The following is a 23,728-nucleotide window of genomic DNA, read 5'->3' on the forward strand; positions in this document are numbered from 1 at the left end:
AAAGGTATTTCCATTTTGTAAATATACTGCTAGAATTCTAAAGAATTGGATGAACATAAAATTAATATAAAACCCTACTGTTAATCGCCTTAAGGTAAATTTACAAAGCTCACAGGTCAGTGAAGAAAATGCTCACAAAATCTATCACGTAGTTTAGTGCAGTGGAAATAAAACCCTACTAATACACAGACTAGATAGAAAGACTGTGCTAATAGGATTGGAACTTGTTATTGTCTTTTACTAATCGTAAACTAGTAAACAAGAATCTTTTACACAAAACCTTGAATATCCTGATTTATAAAAAAATACGTTATTTATGAAGGCACAGGAATTTTAAATCCGAGAATTATAATACTGCATTACGAGGTTTAGAACATTCTCGAAATTCTTTGATCCACTCACACACAATAAAAAACAACATCAACCTTGGCCGTAAGCGTAAAGAGACAATATATTCTATATATATATATACCGTCTGATTTTTCATTACAACCACATACATTAATTATGTAACAAAGACTATAAAACTTATTTATGATAATTATCTCTTTAAAATACGTAAAAGAGTTTCCGATGACATGAATAAGTAACGCTATTTCTAATTTTAAAGAAAAGATTTGCAGGAAACTAGTGTTTATTTACAATGCAGTATCAAACTGTGTTCAGATTTTAATTTTATATATAACTACTTAAATATTACGTATAATTTATTTACATTCTTACAATAAAATTTTGTACACAGCAAAAACTCTTAAAAGAAAATATTTTAGAATAATTTTTTCACAGACTGAAAAATTAAAGCATGGTATTGACGTTACACACCTTTACACGTAAACCTAAGCATAGTTACTCAAATCTCGTTGAAATAAAATTTTCTATTTAGAATATGTCCAAAAAAATTTAAGGATTCAAGGTTTTCCCGATTACATTAAACGAATTCCAAGTGTTAACACAGATAAGCACTTACAAGCTGAATCCAAAAGAGTCATTATTTAATTTCTAACCAAAAGACGCATTAACAAGTCATCTGCACCATTTAATAGCGGATATATCCCCATGAATGATGCAAGACGAACTTGTAAGAAAGTTTAAAGGTGACAGGACATTACACATTCAGGCATTTAATTTGAAGGACAGAAAGAAACAGTAAGAATTCCTCGCCAAAGTGTTAATGTACATAACTTATACACATTTAAACAAGAGTACATACATTATTTATGAGCCGGGATAGCTCAGTCAGTATAGTGACTAGCTACGGGCTGGACGGCCGGGGTTCGATCCCCGACGGGGGCAGAGGATTTTTCCTCTAGCCTCTGCGTCCAGACCGGCTCTGGGGCCCACCCAGCCTCCTCTACAATGGGTACCGGGGTCCTTTCCCGGGGGTAAAGCCGGCCGGGGCGTGATGCTGACCACTCACCCCCATCTAGTGCCGAGGTCAAGGAAGAGAGGAGCTATACCTCCACTCACCCCAAACGCCTACATGGCGTATAGTGGGACAAACTTTACTTTACTTTTACATACATTATTTGTGTCCTGTATATTAAACGTAATTTATCTCTGGTTATATCTATAGTTAAAGCGTTAGTTCGTAAGATGAAATATTAAAAGTCATGCATACTTTCCAATTTCGCAATCCCCACTTAGGTTGAATATGGTTTGTGAACTAGCAGTTTACTATGTCACTGATAGATAAGGTTGTTTGTCTACTCCAAATATAACTATGGCTCTTTTAAACTATAACTCAGTGTCACTTACTTAATCCATTACCTTTCTCAGCCATTTTGTGTGCGCCCAAGATCTGCTGAATAAGAACGTATTTAAAGTCAGTAGGCTACACAGTCAAATACAGTTCTTGGTTTAACAAATCGTATTCAATCTGATTAAAATGTGTTAGTAAAGAAAGTGGATTCGGGTAAGTATTCTACCAGTGCTTGTTTATATCTGTGGTCTAAGATCATCTGAGCGGTTAAAAAGAATTGAATTTTCTATAATATCAGACCTGGTGCTTGAAGCTTCCATAATGTCCATACTACTTTGTACTCTAATGCACGTTCAACGGCGAAGGAACTTTAAGAGGTAATCTTATGGCCTTACTGACGACTGATAACTGAGATCTAGAATACAACATTTATAACCAAATAAAATCGTCTAACGTATTTATTAGACAGTAAATGGTTATTAGATATGAGATAGTATTATGTATTTAGAATTATGACTTTACGTCTTTAATTCTGGCAGCATAAGAGGCAGTTGTCTCTCTACAGAATTTCGTTTTCAACCTGTTTTCATGTAATATTGTATATACTCTGTTCCATAGGAGATCAGTATAATAAATTGGCAGTACTGATTACATACCTCTAAACATAAAATCATCAAAATCGACCAGAAGCCATGAACATCACAGACTCAGAAGATGGGGTACGAGAGATGACGCGTCTCTACTTCGGCTGGATGGACTTCACCATCTTTGGATTAATGCTTGGATTTTCGGCCCTTATTGGGGTTTACTTTGGATTTTGTGACAAGAAACAAGAAAGCCGTGTAAATTATCTATTCGGGGGGAAAACCATGAAAACGCTACCAGTGGCCGTGTCTCTTGTAGCAAGGTTAGTTTCAGATTTGTGTAAATAATGAGTACGTTAGTACGAGTAAGCAGAGAGTCATAATTCAGAACCTGTGAATGATGGATAGACGCTCGCGAAAAGAATAAATTCGGCCCTAGGCGATGTTTAGATATTAATTATATGGTTCTTAATCCAGTTTTGTTTAAGCTAACCACATGGGAAATAAAGAAATTGCTAAAACGGGTAAGTGATAATTGAGAAATTAATAAAAGTGAAAGTTTTTGATGTACTTAGTATATATTTACTATTTAAGTTTAATATGGGTGTATTTTTAATTGGTTGTGGTAACGTACGAATTCGTTTCAAAATGCATACTACCACATAGAAAATCGCAGAGTTTAGGCATCATGTCCGTATTAATTCAATTAATTTATTAGTGTCCATGAAATAGCGAAGGGCCTTTAACAGGCAACACTAAGAAGAATTTGAGATTTTCAAGGTTGTAAGTTTGAAGATAGCTGTTTTCTGTGTTGTCGCGTCTCCATCATAATCCCCCTGATGATGGAGGCAGCAAATACAGCACTAATAGAAATAAACTAAAAGAAACGGAATGAAGCAAGATTTTTCCAAGTTTTTGCCAAATTTTCAAAAATTTTAAAGTAATTTCCAACACCGGCTAAATCTTAATAATCTTATTTTTCTCCTAGGCACACAAATAACGGGTAACCGTGATGCAATTACAGTTTATTTTGCCCATAAAACTTTAAAATAAATAAATCATTGAGATGTCATCTATAACAAAGTATTCTAAATGTAAACAATTTAAAATCTAGTCATAATTACGTAAAATATCAAAATGAAAGGATTGGCAATGACAAAAGCTGGAAAAATTTAAATACTTTCTTATTTCTTGGAACCAATCAACATCAAACTATTCAGTAAGACCGAAGCACACTATAGCTTTGAAATGTCTTGCCCATTATATGAAACAATAAGGCTTTTCAGATGCGAATAAATTATAAGTAATATAACGAATAAACCATGAAGTACTTAAATTTTGACAATAAACAAAATCAACATGATAGTGAAAATAAACAGATGTGCATAATTAAAATAAAGAGGCACGTCTCGCCCGTAAGCCAACATAGCCTGTTACAAATCACATAGAGTTTTGAATTTTTAGACGCCGATTTCGTACCCAAAAGAAAGTCTTTGGACTGGATAAACAAAAAGCAATTGTGTTCCCTTGCAGCCATTTTTCAGGAATCACACTGATGGGTGTTCCAGCTGAAGTGTACTACCACGGAACACTTTATTGGCTGGTCAATGTGTCTTCCATTATTGTCGCTGTCATTATTAACTACATCTATCTCCCCGTCTTCTACAATCTCCAATTAACGTCATCGTACGAAGTAAGTTACGACTGTCAACGCAACTAATATGTCACACAAGGATTCGTTGATACCAGACATAAACATAAATTAGTGTATTATATTACCTCACAAAAATACCGCTTAATAGAACAGAAATTCAAGTAAACGAAATTAATACTGCAATACCTGAACTTTTCAAATAATAAATGTAAAACTATTTCTCATCAAAACAAGTTACAATGCAAAAGAAATGCGAGGATCAGGTTTTAAGTGCAATTATTTTCTCTTTCAATTTCTGTAAAAAATTTAATACATATGATTGTGCAGAGTGTATATAAATTATCTTTGAAAATTTACTCCCTGAAAACCATTTGTGAAAGAACGTAAACACACTGGGCGTCATTTGCAACAGAAATTCTTAACGTTTCGTGCATCTCATAATCAGAATTTTGCATTTCCAAAACCTATGGATCGGCCTTGCTTGTCCAATCTCTCGGCCGGGTATCACACTCTGTGATTTTCTCCTATGGAGAATGTAGTAGACTATGTAACCAACTCCGGTGTCCGACGTCAACGATTTGAAGACAGAATTGCAGCTGCTAATGCAACAATTGACGTTTACATAATACAGCCTGCATGAATGGAGCTTGTCTTTTGGATATTGTACGTGTAACAAATAGTCCCTACATTGAATGCGTGTAATGTTCAGAACATACTTAAAGAGTTTCCCTCACAGATAACGCACAAAGTATCTGTGTGTTTTCGTAAAGGTTTTATTCACGAGTGAAGTGAATTAATTTATTCTACATCCCATATTAAACATTTATCTGACAATCAGTAATTTGACATGTCTTTAGCTTGTCGATGTTCAACTTTTAAAATTGTATTCTCATCATATAGAAACAAAAACAAATCTCTATGAATACTTGTAGTAATTATATTTGTAGTCAGTTATTTATATTTTATTTATATACAAGGGACCGGTGCTATGAAAATTCACTGCCAGTTACAGGTTTGCGAATCACAAAGTTGGCAGCACTGCGTTGCAATTTATGGCACTGAAATATTCTACTTGACAATTAATACCATATAAATATTTCAAATCGGCATGGTGTTTCTGTAACTGATTTTCACATATCAAACCATTAAATAACAAATAGAGATCACCTTCTCTCTCATTGAAAAGAGATATAGATGTTAAACATATTTAATTCATTATTACCGACTACAGTATCATAAATCTGTTGTTTCAATGCCCCAGATTAAAAATTAATTATTGTATGCTGTATCAGTGATAGTAAATCTGCAAAACATTTCAATAATATTATTCTTAAACATAAATAGAACTAAAATTAGAATTTTTAATTAACGTGAGTGTCTGTAAAGAAAACTTGAGCTTACACATAAAAAAATACATTACTTTATTTGTATTAATGGTTAATGCATTTTATTTCAGTACCTTCAGTTACGTTTCAACAGAAGTGTCCGTGTAATGGCATCTGTCCTTTTCACTGTCTCAATGTTACTTTACGTTCCACTAGTTATCTACGTACCTGCTTTGGCCTTCAGTTACGGTAAGAAATATTTAATTAAGTGTGTTTCGTTCTGCAACACGAAATCTCCATAAAATAATTATACAAGTAGTCTCCAGGAACAACATTTATCATCAAGCCAAATTTACAATAGTTCTGAAGATACAGAATTTGAAAAATCTCTGGCATCTTCCGACGAGGTTACAGACGTCAATACCCAGATCATCACCAACCCCACTCACCGTGTTAACTTCAAAACTCACAAATTTGCAGTAGGCTCGCCCTAATCCCCAGAATGATTACTTTTCGATGTCCATATTCTCAAGAGTTACGATTAAAAAAAATAATTCAATTATTATTTTTACGTGAAAGCACGAAAACACGACGGAATATGTTTTCATTTATACACACTGACAAACAGTCAAACTACAAGGCACTATGGGCAGTTCTGCTCGAAGTCTTGACAACTTACAGAAATAGTCTTATATATTCGCTTATGTCTGGAAATCGTGTAATAAGAAATACATTTGACATTATATTCATGTATTTTACCATATAAATAACCTGCAATTTTACGCTTTATAGGAACACATTATATTCACTTTATTCATACAAGTTGTTGTAAGACTTAAGTAATAAATAATTTTAAAGTGTAAATAAAGGATAAAGGCAGATCTGATTAAATAAACTAAATAAACCGATTATGGAACCCGCAGGTTCATAACCGAATTAACCAAAGCCCTCCACCGGACCCTGTCCTGGGCCAACGAAATCCAGTCTCCTTCAACTCCTATCTTACATAGATCCCGCCTGAGATTATCCTCCCATCTACGTCTAGGTCTCCCCAGCGGTCTCTTCCCCTCAGGCTTCCCAACCAATACCCGGTGCACACCTCTTGTCCCATCAATGCGTGCTACATGTCCCGCCCATCCCATTCTTCTCGTCTTAATCACCCTAATAAGTTTGGGGGAGGAGTACAGATTTTTAAGCTCATCATTATGCAGTTTTCTCCACACTCCATCGTCATCTCTCTTAGGCCCAAATATCATCCTTCCGAAGCACGGTTAACTTTTTCGTAACAATAAAGTTTGTAAAAGGTTGTTAGCCTTACGCCGAACCCCCAAGCTGAAGGACCACCCCTCGTTGGTTGTCCGTGTCTGCTTATTCAATATGTTCGCAGCTAATCCTCCTTAACTGGAGACTGTTCCTCAATCCACCTCAGGACGCGCCATGCCGCGATGACAGGGACCCACTATACATGGAGATCTGATTAAATTCACAATATAACCTACAACAGAGTTTTGTAAAAATAAAAATATCTGAATCATATGCATCTATATTCGTATGTTTAATAAACGCACAGAACGAGAAAAGTGTAGATTTCTATTCATGGTGTTTGTTAATATTTTATACAATACTTCCAATCCAAAAGGTGGACAATTTGTCTGTTGTCACGTATCGAAATCGGTTTCTGCCTCGCAAGTTACAGGCAGGGTTTCATTATCGAAGCGCCTTTTGTGCACACACAATAGTCGGTTCATGAATTGTGCCAACCAACACAATGAAAGCTTGCCGTTTTCAAAAGATACGAGGTTACAGAACATACAGCAGAACACGCATTATTGCTCGTCGGCTGTCTCCCTTAGCATTGGAAAAAACTTGTAGCTTCGCAAGGTTTTAATAATCACTGCATTTATAAAATAAACATTCACATTGCTTCATATTTTATTGTAAATAACAATTATAAATACTTATCTAAATGGTATTCATAATTGTTAGCCAATATCAATTAATCAGTCAATTCTTTCTTCAGTCTGCTTGATCTGACGTCACTTGTTTCCTTCCTTATTTGCGTTAATACTGCCACGATTAATATAGGATATCGACAATGACTTTCGTGAAGTTCTTAATTTTAGTTAAAATAACCTGATCAGTATAATGCATTTTCATACAAATGCGCATATACCGGTTATCCATTAAATTAGTAAAAATAAAAGGTTCATATTTTAGGAAAGCCCGGTCGGAGACGAAAACAAAATGTGCGTTACTGGAATGTCATACCTTCAAACTGTTTAACAGTTATGCACGTAACCTGAATCTGTATTGTTATAAAGTACATCGGCACACATTAATTAGAAAACATATTTCAGAAAATATTAATAATAATCATTAAAATACAGACATGTCTTAAGACTACGAATTTGTCATGTTTGTTCTCCTTACGTTTCCTTGGCATAAATTTTAATTTTAGGGAGATTTCGAAAATTTAATTTTTTTTTCTTTCCAGTTAGCGGCCTGAGTATTCATATGATCACCCCACTGGTGTCCATTATTTGTATATTCTACACAATGCTGGTAAGTCTAGACAAAGCCGGTTAATGAACAAAAGTCAAACATCGAATTAAAACAACAATAGTAAAACGCATTTTACATTTTAAAGCCTGCAAAGATAATGGTTTTCATAAGAAGAGAAATAGAAACTGTCAGACTGTAAATAGAGATTTACTAATTGACAAAACATACTCACAGCATTATAAAGTAATTTCATATTTATTTATAAACTGGGGTCACCATGAAAAATGCGACTTGTAGAGATTAGTAACTTAAAGTAACAGTGTCAGTGAATGCAGAAAATATGCAAATATATAATTCCATTGTTGCTGAATAGACGCAAATATCAGTGACATCAGATAAGATTGAATTTGCTACTAGAGTTATTCATTCTGTAAAATTACGTATGCGATATTCTAATTTAAATTAAGAGCTTTGTTTCAGCTAAATTGTACTGACGACAGTAAATGGGTTCAATTATGTCTAAAATAATAATTCTGATAAATTTCTTACATTTCATAGTTTTAATAACTTATAGATAATATATTACAAAACAAGAATATAATCTACATCATACAGTTAATATAATTAGCTTATATCTGGCCATTATTGAAAATGTAGAAAGTTCCAAGTAACTTGCATCCCACCAACCAGCACTGCGACTGAAATTTTTTGCATTGAATATATTGAATTATAGTCTGAATTCATTCATCCAAACGTGCAATGACAAACTAGCGTCTCCACTATTCATTTTCAAAAATAAGGATACAAAAGAAAAACCAAAAAATAATCAATTAACAAATAATATGTCTATTCCTACAGCAACCGAAGTTCAGAACACTGCATACAGCACACAAATAATTCACCTTGTGTAATATAAATTTATACAAAGAAATGCTTCAAATTCTTTCCTTTGTGACGATAATAAAGTACCCACTCCCTCTCTATTATATCAATTAGAACTATATAGAAAATAACAAAACATTGTGCTAGATTCTGCTATGCATCTCAACATGCGTAATGTATGCTGGACAAATAACAGTTCATGTTTAATAAAGCACAGCTTCTTCAAAACTTACCTCGAAATTTCGAGGTAGGAAAATTAAGCCTTTGCACTTTATTCATATCTAAGGAATGGACATGTACGTATAAATTTTATATTTGTACCATAACATGCATATTACAGACTGCCCATAAAGTCTGGAAACATAGATAATATTATGTTATATTTTTTTTACAGATTTTGCACAGCGCATTGAACTATGCATTGCTAATCAGGGACAACACACTTAACATATAACGTATTGTAATGTAACATCAATAAACCATTTATTATGTACAATCGTCTATGTTTCCAGACTTTATGGCCACTCTGTATATAAATCACATTTTGGGCTGCTATTCGTTCTTACTATCTAATTTATTTGGCAGGGTGGTTTGAAAGCTGTGATTTGGATCGACTTCCTACAGTCATCTGTCATTATAATCTCAAGCATAGCTATCATTATCATAGGGGTGATCAAGGTTGGTGGTCTCGGAACTGTATGGCAAAGGAGTTCGGAGGGTGGAAGGATACTGATATTTGAGTAAGTTTTAATTAAATCACTATAAAGCATAATCTACAGTAACCAGATAAAGATTAAGCCAAGTGCTGGACACTGAAGCAGCCTTTGCATTAGAGGGTTATTAAATATATACCTCCTAACCTATTTTCTTAACATTCAGTTTAAATGGTCTACTATCTATGCTAAGGTCTTCCGAGTGGCCTCTTTCTTTCCGGCTATTAAAAATTGTATATATTTATTTCTCATCCTCCATATGAGCGCTACGTGTCCTTCATAAATATTGACATCTTCCTTAGGCATTTTTTCCAGTCCTGTGTCACTTAATCCTCCTCGGTTCCAAATATTCTCATCAGCACCCCATTATCAAACATCACGTTTCACACCAACACAAAACGGCGGGTAAAATTATGGTATAGTAATTTCAAAGTAAAACCTAAAATTGCATCAAGATGCTTAATATAGACCCATTAAGCAAACGTGATAAACTTTCAATGCATAATTCGTTTACGTTTTAAGGGTTTATTATATCTTCATAAAGGTTGTGTTGGATTTTATCTATAAAATTTTTGTCGGTATATTTTAAATATTAGATTTGTAGTTAATTTGTTATCCCCGTTTTAAGAACACTTTACGAAATATCATTAAAATTATGATCAATCTGATATTACGCTGTTTAAAAATACATCGTATGGCAGGTAGGAGTATTGTATTCAGATATAATTCACTTTATTTTAAAGAACAAAACTGCGTACCAAATACGTATAGATCAATGTTGTGATTATTAGTTTTATCGGCACTATTATTATTATCGTTATGGTGTCCTCGCTGCAAATGACGTATGTAAATCTTTGGACGTATTTAGCATAAACATTGTCTCCCTTGAGCGAACGTTCTCAACAAGGCAAATGATCTAGATAGGTGTCTCAAAGATGATCTAGCTTCGTTATCTGTTTTTTGTATTTCTTTAACTTTTTACATTTATATTAGTGTTCCCAAAGTGGAGTATTTGCTTTTATTCATATTTCTTCATTTATTTTTCTTTGTCTATAATATTGTTTCTATGTTATTGGCTTCTTGCTGTTGGCAAACACGTAAATAAATTAATTGAATTGAATTGAATTGAATTGAATTTTGGGTTTGCCTGTACTTGGCAGTTATATTTAATACTGTACATGTATAAATTTAGTTAATCTGTTTGTGTAATATTTTTATTATTATTTTATTATTATTGTATGTATTATAAGTGTTTGCCTGCTATTGGCTTCTTGCTGTTGGCAAACACTTAAATAAATGAATTGAATTGAATTTCATTATATATTTTTTATAAGAATTTATGAAGTAGTTTGGGCAGAGTAAACATACAACAAAAATCATAAGCAGTTTCTTCTCTGAGGTTTAGACATTGTCTGAGTAGTAGGCCGTAACTAAACTTTCTTCCTATGCAGAATGGATCCGAGCCCTTTCGTAAGAGCCACGTTTTGGAACGTCATAATCGGCAACATATTTTCGTGGCTGAACTACTGTGCAGTGAACCAGGGAATGATCCAAAAGTTCCTTGCGCTCCCAAGTATCACAGAAGCAAAAAAGTATGTACTGTGCTTCTAGCGTAAGAATACAACTTTCACAAAGGAGTAGACTCGTAAAACATTACCCACTCACTTATTCATTTCTAGACGCATTTCTTAAAAAGGTTATAATTTTTTATTTAACTGGTGTTAAGTACATTTATGTACTTCACAATAACAAATGCCTAAGAATAGAATGCTCTCTTAACGTCTCATATTATTAATAATTAATTTACATTGTGGTAATGAAACAGATTGAGAATTATATTTGATTATACAAAGGCGTTGGTCTTTAAATATTAATAATCGACACAATACATTACCATCAGTAAAAAATTGAAATTTTTTAAACTTCAAAATCTAACTGCTTACTTCTTTACCACAATAATATTGAAATTTTCAAAGCAGATAAAATGCTGAGGTGCAGTTCCAAAGGACTTTTACAACATCGTATAGTCATTACGTTAGAATGTTCCCTAGTTATTGTCCTTTGCCTAAAGTAGTTATACTGTCTGCAACTTTTATTATTAAGCATTTTTTTAACGTTACGTCTAAGTATGTTGTAAATATTCTATATATTCGTTTATTTGTTTACTTTAAGAAAGAGACAACTTATAACATTGGAAAATTATCTCTACTTCAGACAATGTAAAATATCCAGGGACAGTTCTAATAACATAAAATGTGAAGACTAAATAAAATATTTTTAACACTGTTTCAGGTCACTAATTTTTTTTTCAGTTGGAATATTTATAATTAAAACTATCAGCTGTTACACGGGTCTCATCATATATGCCACTTATCAGAATTGCGATCCTCTGAAAGCTAAGGTAACTATTCAGCAAATGTACAATGCACCAAGTTTCTGCCTCAAATATTAAGAAAATAGGTTCCTCACACTTTTGTGCGTGAAACGCTGGGAAATGCAAGAAGAGAGTGAATTTTTTTAAAGCTGCCTCTTGATTGTCATAAATGCCTAGTTCTCAATTCTAGTTACCTTCCTGGTTACGTTTAACAGTATCTGTAATATCAGAAGTACTTCAGCGTTTGTAAAGTTAATGTGAAGAAAGCTCTCACAGATAAGAAAAAGTGAAAAGTTTCCAAGTTTAAAAACATTGTCTTTATTACACATTGTGCAACAGCTCTTTCTCGTAAATGTAGGAGGAAAAGTTCAAATGTGCAAGGAAAGAATACAACGTAAACAAGAAGAAAGGAAAAACTGAACACAGCCATTGGAGGCGTACGGTTTCAGGTGGCGACTGACTTGTAACATTTGCCTGTAATGTAACGTGTTACAAATCGAGCATTACACAAGTGAAGACAGCGAACGGAGCCGCTCGATGCGAGCCGCTCACGCTCGCGGGCGCTCCATCGTGTTGTCGGTCTTTTGAGTGTTACATTACAAGTCAGTCAGTCGAGCGGCGTCGTAACGAGCATTCGCGAGTTCTTTAAATAACAGTAGCGTATTAAATGGAACAAAGATAACACAACCTCCACGTCCGACATATTGAACGAAATGAATGGAGAACACACGAGCACAGTCGAGCCGAGCGTTCAAAACGAGCATTCGATGCGCCTCACCAGTTGTGGTGTAATGTAACATGCTCGCTGCGAATGTTACATTACGAGTAAATGTTACAAGTCAGTCACCACCTTAAGTAGGAGACAGTACAGACCAGATCACTTGCCGAGTTCCCTCGTGCTGTAGATAGTTGCACTCGGCACGGCCTGGTCTTTGCACGGAACGGCCAGGTAGCATGATGGTTGTTTCCAAAAATATGACGTAAGGGTCCACTATAAGTATATAAATTTTAATTTTGGGCGGGGGTGGGAAAATCTCGGCGGTAACCACATTTAACGTGAAACCGTTACGAGGATACGGGCGTGCTTGGAAATTTGTCCCCTTTCCTTTTTTGTATTATTGCCCTCTAAATTATCAAATTCCTCTTCTTCGTCGCTGTTATCGCCTATATTAATAATGTCATTATCATTAGTATTTACTGTAGTATATTTCTGCCCGTGTCTGCCTCTAAAAGGCTCTATGTGTTGCTGGCAAACACCTTTATAAAGGAATTGAATATAAAAATTGGATTGAATAATATGCCAATTAATACGTTTCTTCATGTTCATTCATGCATGTTTGTATTCTTGTTCTTGTATTAATTTTATTCCTTTGTTCTGATTCTGTAATTGGTTACTGTAACTGTTGAGTTAGCACGTGTAAGTAAAGAATTGAATTTGATCGAATCATTAATAGCGCTGCAACTCTCTCAGAGACTTGGCTCTCTTGTACTAATAATGTATTTGTCGACAATTTTCCCCATGATGAAGTCCTTTCCCCAGTCGTGTTCTGCTTTTGCAATATGCCTACATACCCTTTTCACTCTGACTGTGTAACAGAACTGATAGCCTCAGTTGTTAGCAACTGCAAGGCCTGCAGAGAAATCTCCACTGGCTATGTTGTTATCACGAATGACGCGTTTGACTTCCGACCAATCCAGTTCGGTAGCATTTTATTCTCAAATGTTGGGATGTAAACGAACGACTTCATGATCATGCTGTTACATCTGGTCCACCCTGAAAAATGTATCTTTTGGTCTATGGGCTTCAACCACTTCCACAAACCTAATTTTCCTCATTTCGATACAACAGCTAATTTGTCTTCCTGTCTTAGAGTGATATGGGGCATTGCCGGTTACAATCACTGAAGCAGGTGGTAAATTATGAATCACTCTTTCAGACGTCGGTTTCTCCATGAAGGTCGCCACTTGTTCTGCCAGCTTTGTAAATAAGAAGGTCATCTGGATGTGAACTATTTATCGAATCAATATGCACAATGGTTAGTCTTCTTGATGCATTTTCAGTAATTATTCCTTTCACATCGCCCATCTTTTGCCAACATTTCCCAAAAGTTAAGTTACTTTAGTTCCAGGAGACATCCAAAAGCTCAGCATTGTTTCATTTGTAAGATTTGAGGTTTTCACAGCGGTGAGTATGAAGATTTCTGTCTTCTGGGTTGTTGCGCTGTGTAGTATGGTAGATGTTTACCAACTTTTCAGAGGTCATACTGCCTCCATCATCAGGGCGATGAGTATGAAGATTTCTGTCTTCTGGGTTGTTGCGCTGTGTAGTCTGGTCGATGTTAACCAACGTTTCAGAGGTCATACTGCCTCCATCATCAGGGCGATGAGTATGAAGATTTCTGTCTTCTGGGTTGTTGCGCTGTGTAGTCTGGTCGATGTTTACCAACGTTTCAGAGGTCATACTGCCTCCATCATCAGGGCGATGAGTATGAAGATTTCTGTCTTCTGGGTTGTTGCGCTGTGTAGTCTGGTCGATGTTTACCAACGTTTCAGAGGTCATACTGCCTCCATCATCAGGGCGATGAGTATGAAGATTTCTGTCTTCTGGGTTGTTGCGCTGTGTAGTATGGTAGATGTTTACCAACTTTTCAGAGGTCATACTGCCTCCGTCATCAGGGCGATGAGTATGAAGATATCTGTCTTCTGGGTTGTTGCGCTGTGTAGTCTGGTCGATGTTAACCAACGTTTCAGAGGTCATACTGCCTCCATCATCAGGGCGATGAGTATGAAGATTTCTGTCTTCTGGGTTGTTGCGCTGTGTAGTCTGGTCGATGTTTACCAACGTTTCAGAGGTCATACTGCCTCCATCATCAGGGCGATGAGTATGAAGATTTCTGTCTTCTGGGTTGTTGCGCTGTGTAGTCTGGTCGATGTTTACCAACGTTTCAGAGGTCATACTGCCTCCATCATCAGGGCGATGAGTATGAAGATTTCTGTCTTCTGGGTTGTTGCGCTGTGTAGTCTGGTCGATGTTTACCAACGTTTCAGAGGTCATACTGCCTCCGTCATCAGGGCGATGAGTATAAAGATTTCTGTCTTCTGGGTTGTTGCGCTGTGTAGTCTGGTCGATGTTTACCAACGTTTCAGAGGTCATACTGCCTCCGTCATCAGGGCGATGAGTATGAAGATTTCTGTCTTCTGGGTTGTTGCGCTGTGTAGTCTGGTCGATGTTAACCAACGTTTCAGAGGTCATACTGCCTCCGTCATCAGGGCGATGAGTATGAAGATTTCTGTCTTCTGGGTTGTTGCGCTGTGTAGTCTGGTCGATGTTTACCAACGTTTCAGAGGTCATACTGCCTCCATCATCAGGGCGATGAGTATGAAGATTTCTGTCTTCTGGGTTGTTGCGCTGTGTAGTCTGGTCGATGTTAACCAACGTTTCAGAGGTCATACTGCCTCCGTCATCAGGGCGATGAGTATGATGATTTCTGTCTTCTGGGTTGTTGCGCTGTGTAGTCTGGTCGATGTTTACCAACGTTTCAGAGGTCATACTGCCTCCGTCATCAGGGCGATGAGTATGAAGATTTCTGTCTTCTGGGTTGTTGCGCTGTGTAGTCTGGTCGATGTTTACCAACGTTTCAGAGGTCATACTGCCTCCGTCATCAGGGCGGTAAGTATGAAGATTCTGTCTTCTGGGTTATTGCGCTGTGTAGTCTGGTCGATGTTAACCAACGTTTCAGAGGTCATACTGCCTCCGTCATCAGGGCGATGAGTATGAAGATTTCTGTCTTCTGGGTTGTTGCGCTGTGTAGTCTGGTCGATGTTTACCAACGTTTCAGAGGTCATACTGCCTCCGTCATCAGGGCGATGAGTATGAAGATTTCTGTCTTCTGGGTTGTTGCGCTGTGTAGTCTGGTCGATGTTTACCAACGTTTCAGAGGTCATACTGCCTCCGTCATCAGGGCGATGAGTATGAAGATTTCTGTCTTCTGGGTTGTTGCGCTGTGTAGTCTGGTAGATGTTAACCAACGTTTCAGAGGTCATACTGCCTCCATCATCAGGGCGATGAGTATGAAGATTTCTGTCTTCTGGGTTGTTGCGCTGTGTAGTCTGGTCGATGTTAACCAACGTTTCAGAGGTCATACTGCCTCCATCATCAGGGCGATGAGTATGAAGATTTCTGTCTTCTGGGTTGTTGCGCTGTGTAGTCTGGTAGATGTTAACCAACGTTTCAGAGGTCATACTGCCTCCATCATCAGGGCGATGAGTATGAAGATTTCTGTCTTCTGGGTTGTTGCGCTGTGTAGTCTGGTAGATGTTAACCAACGTTTCAGAGGTCATACTGCCTCCATCATCAGGGCGATGAGTATGAAGATTTCTGTCTTCTGGGTTGTTGCGCTGTGTAGTCTGGTCGATGTTAACCAACGTTTCAGAGGTTATACTGCCTCCATCATCAGGGCGATGAGTATGAAGATTTCTGTCTTCTGGGTTGTTGCGCTGTGTAGTCTGGTAGATGTTAACCAACGTTTCAGAGGTCATACTGCCTCCATCATCAGGGCGATGAGTATGAAGATTTCTGTCTTCTGGGTTGTTGCGCTGTGTAGTCTGGTAGATGTTAACCAACGTTTCAGACGTCATACTGCCTCCATCATCAGGGCGATGAGTATGAAGATTTCTGTCTTCTGGGTTGTTGCGCTGTGTAGTCTGGTAGATGTTAACCAACGTTTCAGAGGTCATACTGCCTCCATCATCAGGGCGATGAGTATGAAGATTTCTGTCTTCTGGGTTGTTGCGCTGTGTAGTCTGGTCGATGTTAACCAACGTTTCAGAGGTCATACTGCCTCCATCATCAGGGCGATGAGTATGAAGATTTCTGTCTTCTGGGTTGTTGCGCTGTGTAGTCTGGTAGATGTTAACCAACGTTTCAGAGGTCATACTGCCTCCATCATCAGGGCGATGAGTATGAAGATTTCTGTCTTCTGGGTTGTTGCGCTGTGTAGTCTGGTCGATGTTAACCAACGTTTCAGAGGTCATACTGCCTCCATCATCAGGGCGATGAGTATGAAGATTTCTGTCTTCTGGGTTGTTGTGCTGTGTAGTCTGGTAGATGTTAACCAACGTTTCAGAGGTCATACTGCCTCCATCATCAGGGCGATGAGTATAAAGATTTCTGTCTTCTGGGTTGTTGCGCTGTGTAGTCTGGTAGATGTTAACCAACGTTTCAGAGGTCATACTGCCTCCATCATCAGGGCGATGAGTATGAAGATTTCTGTCTTCTGGGTTGTTGCGCTGTGTAGTCTGGTAGATGTTAACCAACGTTTCAGAGGTCATACTGCCTCCATCATCAGGGCGATGAGTATGAAGATTTCTGTCTTCTGGGTTGTTGCGCTGTGTAGTCTGGTCGATGTTAACCAACGTTTCAGAGGTCATACTGCCTCCATCATCAGGGCGATGAGTATGAAGATTTGTGTCTTCTGGGTTGTTGCGCTGTGTAGTCTGGTCGATGTTTACCAACGTATCAGAGGTCGTACTGCCTCCGTCATCAGGGTGATGACAGAAATCTTCATTGTTTCATTTTTATGCGAAATTTTGATCTTGAAGCCACAATGTCAGCACACTCAATGAGGACAAGTCGCTTATTTTGGGATCTCGGAGGAAACAAATGCGCGTTGGCTATCTTCTTAAAGTTCAAATTTTTCTTTGCAAGAGGACAAAATTTGCATTTAAGTTTACAACACTTTGCAGTAATCATATAGAACTCAACTTTAGCCCCCGCAATATCCATTCCACTGTCCTTTTCTACGCATTATGCATGGTGCGTTCAGATCATAAGAACGGTTGGATGTGGGTGAACGGGAGTTGCAGACAACCATCTTACTGAATTCCAATGGAGGAAAGGTGGGCTAAACTTTTCGGCAGGATGACGGGTAGGTCTCAGGAATTTCGGGATCTGGTGGCAGTAGAATCACCGATCGGACACGGAACTCAGCTCGTCACTAGATTTTTTCAGTTTCCTTCGGCAAGGGAGAAACTGTTCATCCTATCTCGTTCTTTCTTAATTTTAAAATATAAATTAAACATTTTGCATACTAATCTCTCCGTTCCTTTTGCTTGCCCACAAGAATGGTGTGGGATTTTGCGGGTACTTAATTTTTTGGAAAAATATTACTACTGAATAATAAGTAAATTTTAGCTGCCTTCTCCAGTATTTTGATAACCTATTAAAATCGCTTGGTTCCAGACGTGGAGGTCAGTCACATTAAACAATTCGTTCCCTGCTGAGAATAAATCCCTGTCATTCAAACCGTAGTCGGTGACTTTATTTACTCTAACAGGCTACATAATTGTAACAGAATTCTATTCAACACTTTGTTTTCGTGGAATTGTTTTCAAACAAATACGTCTGTTATGGAAACTAGTAGCATTATGTTTGCTGTAGAGTTATTTACTTCATCCTGCTATATAAACGTTTATCCAAAATTATTGGAGCCCCAACTGGACGCTTTAGTGTACCCAAAAAATAAAAAGTATTAGCGAACCCAATGTTGTAGTCAAGGTACTCTAAACTCCATAAGAACCGTGACGATATTTCCACCAATCAAGGAGCATTAGTTTATGATTCCAATAAATGCTGATGAATGTTAATAATTTTCTTGGTTTCTCGTCAGGCGATACAAGGGCAGGATCAACTTGTGCCATATTACATAATGGACACTGCTGCCATCATACCTTGCCTCCCAGGTCTATTTGTGGCGGGTGTCTTCAGCGCAGCCCTGAGGTACAGTATCTGATAGAGGTAAAGGAGTCAAGGACATTGATTTATTTTTATTTATTTATGGTTCGCGATGCTGTGAGTAGTTCAGGCTACCAGCTTATATGTAGAATGATAAGACGTTTAATTAACTGTAAAGTATATGGAAAGGCGAGATTGAGATATAATTTATAGCCTGCATTTGCCTGAACTGAGGAAATCTACAAAAAATATCCGGATAGCCAGTACAGTGGTCGCTTCTCAGCCTGGTTGAGTGATGCACATCCGATTATACGAATTTCGGTAACATTTGGTATTGTGGAGTATACTAAATTCTGTCGGTAAAATTAAGTTCTAGTTTAAATTGTACCTATAATCCCGACTTTTCAACATTCTCAAGTGAAATTTTTATGAATATTTAAAATAAAAATGTCCATGTTACTAAAATGTGTTACGATACATAACAACATGTACGAGCCTTGGCAAATTTCGGACTCTTCTATCATGAAAATGAGACGGTAAACTGAATTTCCTGTTTAATCACGCCTTATTTTATTATTATTTCTCCGCATGTCCACAGTTCCATGTCCAGCGCCCTCAATTCTCTGGCAGGTACAATGTACGAAGATTTCATTCGTCCCTGCATGAAATATAAAGTAACGGAGAAATGCGCCAGCTACATCCTAAGATTTGTCGTCGTCATTATTGGTGCCATTTGCGTACTCATGGTGTTCGTGGTGGAGAAGCTCGGCGGCATTCTACAGGTAACAGCTGCACTTCGTAACGATTGCCGTTCGCCCCGCACATCAGTCGTAGCGTAATTATTGGAAAACTCTTTGTGTGTTCACAGCTGGCCTACACTACAGGGGGAGTAACATCAGGAGCATTTTTGGGGCTGTTCTCTCTTGGCATCTTCTTCCCAAGAGCGAACTCTAAAGTAAGTTATTTTCCTTCATTACCTCTGTTTTATCAACGCCTCTGATTCTTCCGACTTGACCTAGAAATATTTTAGTTTCTTTGAGGATATTTAAACACATTTTTTCTTATTTAATTATAAGCCGTAATTAATTTATGGGACCGAATACGTGTCTACTAAGCCCTAATGCCGTTGTCTAAAAAAATACTAAAAATACCGTTTGATGGTATTTCTTTACATCCTACTTTTACCGAAAATCTCACTGAGAATATATATATATGTTGTATAATTTGAAGATATTTGTCGATAGGGAGCACTGACAGGAGCAATTGTTAGTATGCTGATACTCGCCTGGATCGCTGTCGGCGCCCAGAAAGCACTTGCTACTGGCACTATGACGCATAAGAAACTCCCTACGTCTGTTGAGGGCTGTTCAGCCGCCAACAATACAACACTCATAACAACCAATCCCGTAGAGTAAGTAGCAAATTATTTTAGTTTATACAATTTGCAACTGGAAATATGTGTGGAATTTAGCTTTGTGATTTATTTTATGCATTCATAATTAGTAGAAATCATGAAAGAAGAAAGTTACGAAATCCTTAAGGGATTATCTGTATTGGTATTCTGTGCTGGAAAATCATGTGTAATTGTAGGTAGGTAGAGCAGCGCGAGAAGTGCTGGCACTTGCGCAAAGGACGTATGAGATGGACTCGTCCGAAGCACGCGCTAGAGGGGTGTCAGCTTCAGTTGATTTGTAGCTCTAGCTGTGTCTAGATCGGTGCGTCACCGCAACTGAGACTGTGCAACCCCCACTACTACTGAAATCCCTTCTCTCGGCTTACATATCGCGCACTTACGTGCCACGACTACTCGCGCGACCTCTAGGTAGATAGATTGATACAAGGATTCCACGTAGAAAAGAGTACCTCCATCTTCAGGGCTAATAAAAACCTATTTGACGCCTATACGTTGCCTTAAATACCCTTAGAAAGTGTTAAGATATGAACAAATTTTAAAATCCAGTTACAGCTTAATCTAAAAAGGCAAAAATTCAAGTGATATATGTAGGCCTACATGTACCTCTTCAGGTCAGAACTTAATAAGGATATGAGATAGCTACAATAGTCCAATCACACAGAATCTATGTAATTCGTGCACAGAAAGACGGATGACACAAGTAATATAGTAAGAAGCATTTAAACTTCCTTCATAGAAATCATTAACAAAAGCTGCAATTGTCCGTTATCACACAACAGTTCCTGTCTTACAGATCTCCACTAGAAGAAGCTTTCGTCCTGTTTCGCATTTCATTCATGTACTACACGATGCTTGGATCGTTCATACTGATTGTAGTCGGAATGATCGTGAGTCTACTGACGGAGCCGACTAATCCAGAAGATTTGAACCCAAACCTATTCGCTCCGTTTCTACGGAAATACGTCACGAAACTGAAAGAAGAAGGATGTAAGAAGACCCGTAATGAGAGAGAGTTGCTCAACATGCCATCCGAGAAAAGAAGTTAATTGACAGAATTTTGACTCAGACGTTTCGTAAAATACCTCATAGTTTACGACGAGGCTAGTAAGAAATATAAATCAATCATCATACAATTTAGGGGTCAGAATCTGTTTACAATTACCACTAGACTAAATTTAATAATACGTTAAAAATGCATGAATAATCTCCTCGCCATGTTTGTAATTATAAATACGCAATAAATATTTCATACAAAATATTAGGGTATATTAATGATCTATTTCAGTGTAGTCTACCTGGAGTCTAGCGGCCCTAGAACATTGCGACCAGATAAGCAAAATTATTTGTTGATTTTTAATAGTTACTAGAAGCTAATTTATTTTCTTAACTTCGAATTAGGTTATCTTGTCTTCTGCTTTAACTAGGAAATGGCAGTGACTTTAAAACTCTGTCGTAAAATGTATTTTGGGGGAAGTTTATGCCACATACAAGTTATAGCATGAGAAAATTAAGAATTAAATTAAATATATTTAAATTTTGCTTATTTCAGTAAGGTTTATATTTGAGCAAATATAATGATAATGTATTGCTTCAAAATAAGAAATGTTGGAGACCGTGAAAATTTGATATTGGTTTTAAAAAGTAAGGTGGGGTTTCTTGGCCTTAGAGTCCAAAGAGTAATTTATTCTTGGTCCGAGGGGAAATAAGTTAAATAATACTGATCTGCTACATTAGGAAGTTGCACATTTATTAATTAGTTGCCGCCGTCAAACTATCTGCTACTCACCCACATTGTTGTTTCACATCATGCAAAAAAACAATCCGAAACACAAACTGCGTATTTACCGAAGAAGTAGTGTCACTGGTTATGACATCTGGAGTTTATTTAATGACGCTATGTTAACTCTGAAATGAGATGTTTCAATGTTATAAACGGTAAATCGGAGTGGATAAAGGAGGAAGTGCCTGGTACTACCTTAATTGATTCATCAAAAAAAATTGTTAAAATATCAAAAACTCCACAACGGATAATTTTTTATTTCTTGGTGTGAAGTTTAACGTTGCACTTTTCGAGTACTAGTTAATATACAACACGAAAACAAAAAAAACAAAAATAAGCGGGCTTCAAGCAGGCAAAGTCACGTACTTTGCTATTCTGTAAATAAAAAACAAAACCCTTACGAAACAGAATTGTGTGTTTTAAGCTGCAAACATGCAGTGAACGTGTGAACTTCAGCTTCTCATTGTGTACGTGCTAGGAGTATATAAAGAGCAGCATGTGTGTGCTGTGTGGGTCTGACACTACGTCTCCAGGCGATACATCTGTAGTTACAGCCTTGTTCCCATGGGGTCCTGACACTCTGGAATTTTCTGTTTACAGACGGCAAGCGCACTGTGTAAACTACGTCCCAGAAGTTAGTGAGGTCAGGTTTCCTTCGTTGAACTTCTCTGTAGTATTTATCGATACAACGCAAACTTTAGTCACTTCATGTCCTTAAATGAGCCGTGCAGTTTGAAGTGCTTTACTGTATTAAAGGTAATAAAGATGGAAATAAAATCACATGCTATGTCTATTTAACCCGTTCCACGCCAATTTGTAAATAAAAACTTAAGGATTTTTTACATGGCCATGGCAAATCACAATTCAGCATTCAGACAAAAAACAAGAAGCCCTCGCGTGTAGTGAATCAAACCCCGGTCACATAGCCCATAGCGAGTTATCTCTGTTCATGTATCTGAATAAATATAATTTTAAATAATTGAAAACTCATTCTGCAATTTTTATTTTTCTTCTACTCTACAAGTATGTTGTTTAAGCATGTCCTTAACCAATTCAGTTTTCGTGTGTACATTGATTTTATTTGCGGAGATCTGCATGTTTTGAGAGTCTATTGTTGCCTATTCTGTTAATTACAGACCTATTTTATTTTCGATATATTCAACAAAGTACAAGAATTTCTGGAGGAACAGACAGACCAGCTTCTCAAGGTCCATAATTTTTCGGGCGGCCTAGGAAAGCTCCTTTTAAGACGGCTGTATTCTGGATTGTAGCAGAGTGTAGTCTGATAGAAGTTTGTCAACGTTTCACAGGTCTTTGCTACCTTGTTTGATGTTGGAGGCAGCAAGGATCTCTGGAATGTTGGTAAAGGTCTATCAGAGCACACAGCGCTATAACCCAGACGAGAGCCATCTTCGTATTCATTGCCGTGGAAATCTCAGATCCTACTAAGCGTTTTTAATTATTTTCCAAATAGCCGCTGTTTTAATTCCGTATACTTGTTATCTATTCTAGCAAATTCTTGTCATTTAAAAACAAATTCTTCTCAATTTAAAATCTGTTCGTGGATAATATTAGTTGTTTCTTTAACACACTTCGAATGTAATATGCTGCTGTGTTGAAAATCGAACCGTACGCGTGGAACGTTATGTAACGCCTGTGGTAAACAGACAGGACACTAATCACAGGGCGAGTTATGGTTTTTCAGGGTGTGTATTGCACAGATAGGTTTCATTATTTATTTCTCGCCAGCTACCTACACATGACAAGGCTCAGAGCCACCATGAAGCGACCAGTCGGAATCGATTCTTGCCCAAAGGATTAGGTTAATTTATAGTTCTTTTTTTTTTGGAAGAGAGAGCAGTAAGGCTTAACTTAGATACTCTGGACCCAGTAGTTTTCCATACATAACACAAATACGTCACAAAAATGACAAGCCATTGATCAGAATAAAAACGTTGAACAGAAACAGTTTAACACATAATTCCACTATATTTAGATTTTCGTGCGTATTCCCAGTTAATTTGGTTGGGTTTGTCTAGATAGTTCATTCACATCTAACTTTTCGTAT

The 23,728-nt window shown here is 37.2% G+C and overlaps 2 protein-coding genes across 8 annotated transcripts in view; one reads left to right on the forward strand and one right to left on the reverse strand.

Moving 5' to 3' along the window:
* LOC110831813 (neurotrimin) overlaps nucleotides 1–23,728 on the reverse strand; it is a 478,509-nt gene that overhangs the window by 148,331 nt on the left and 306,450 nt on the right. The window lies entirely within an intron of this gene.
* Nucleotides 1,756–22,440, forward strand: LOC110831809 (sodium-coupled monocarboxylate transporter 1). The gene is made up of 13 exons (XM_022068225.2): nucleotides 1,756–1,912; nucleotides 2,318–2,606; nucleotides 3,817–3,976; nucleotides 5,394–5,511; nucleotides 7,757–7,824; nucleotides 9,232–9,386; nucleotides 10,811–10,951; nucleotides 11,652–11,760; nucleotides 18,402–18,511; nucleotides 19,065–19,248; nucleotides 19,335–19,421; nucleotides 19,711–19,877; nucleotides 20,674–22,440. Exons 2-13 carry the CDS (start codon nucleotides 2,392–2,394, stop codon nucleotides 20,924–20,926), a joined length of 1,767 nt encoding a protein of 588 aa, XP_021923917.2. The 5' UTR covers nucleotides 1,756–1,912; nucleotides 2,318–2,391; the 3' UTR covers nucleotides 20,927–22,440.

Source organism: Zootermopsis nevadensis, unplaced genomic scaffold, assembly GCF_977971745.1.
Source record: "Zootermopsis nevadensis isolate Lab colony 2312 unplaced genomic scaffold, Znev_1.0 Znev_ptg000030l, whole genome shotgun sequence".
In the NCBI taxonomy this organism is placed as follows: Eukaryota; Metazoa; Arthropoda; class Insecta; order Blattodea; family Termopsidae; genus Zootermopsis; species Zootermopsis nevadensis.

Coding starts and splice junctions, on each gene's coding strand:
- LOC110831809 (XM_022068225.2), top strand. CDS start 2,392: ATGAACATCACAGACTCAGAAGATGGGGTACGAGAGATGACGCGTCTC. Junction 11,761..18,401: donor GCGATCCTCTGAAAGCTAAG/GTAACTATTCAG, acceptor GTTTCTCGTCAG/GCGATACAAGGGCAGGATCA. Junction 18,512..19,064: donor GTCTTCAGCGCAGCCCTGAG/GTACAGTATCTG, acceptor GCATGTCCACAG/TTCCATGTCCAGCGCCCTCA.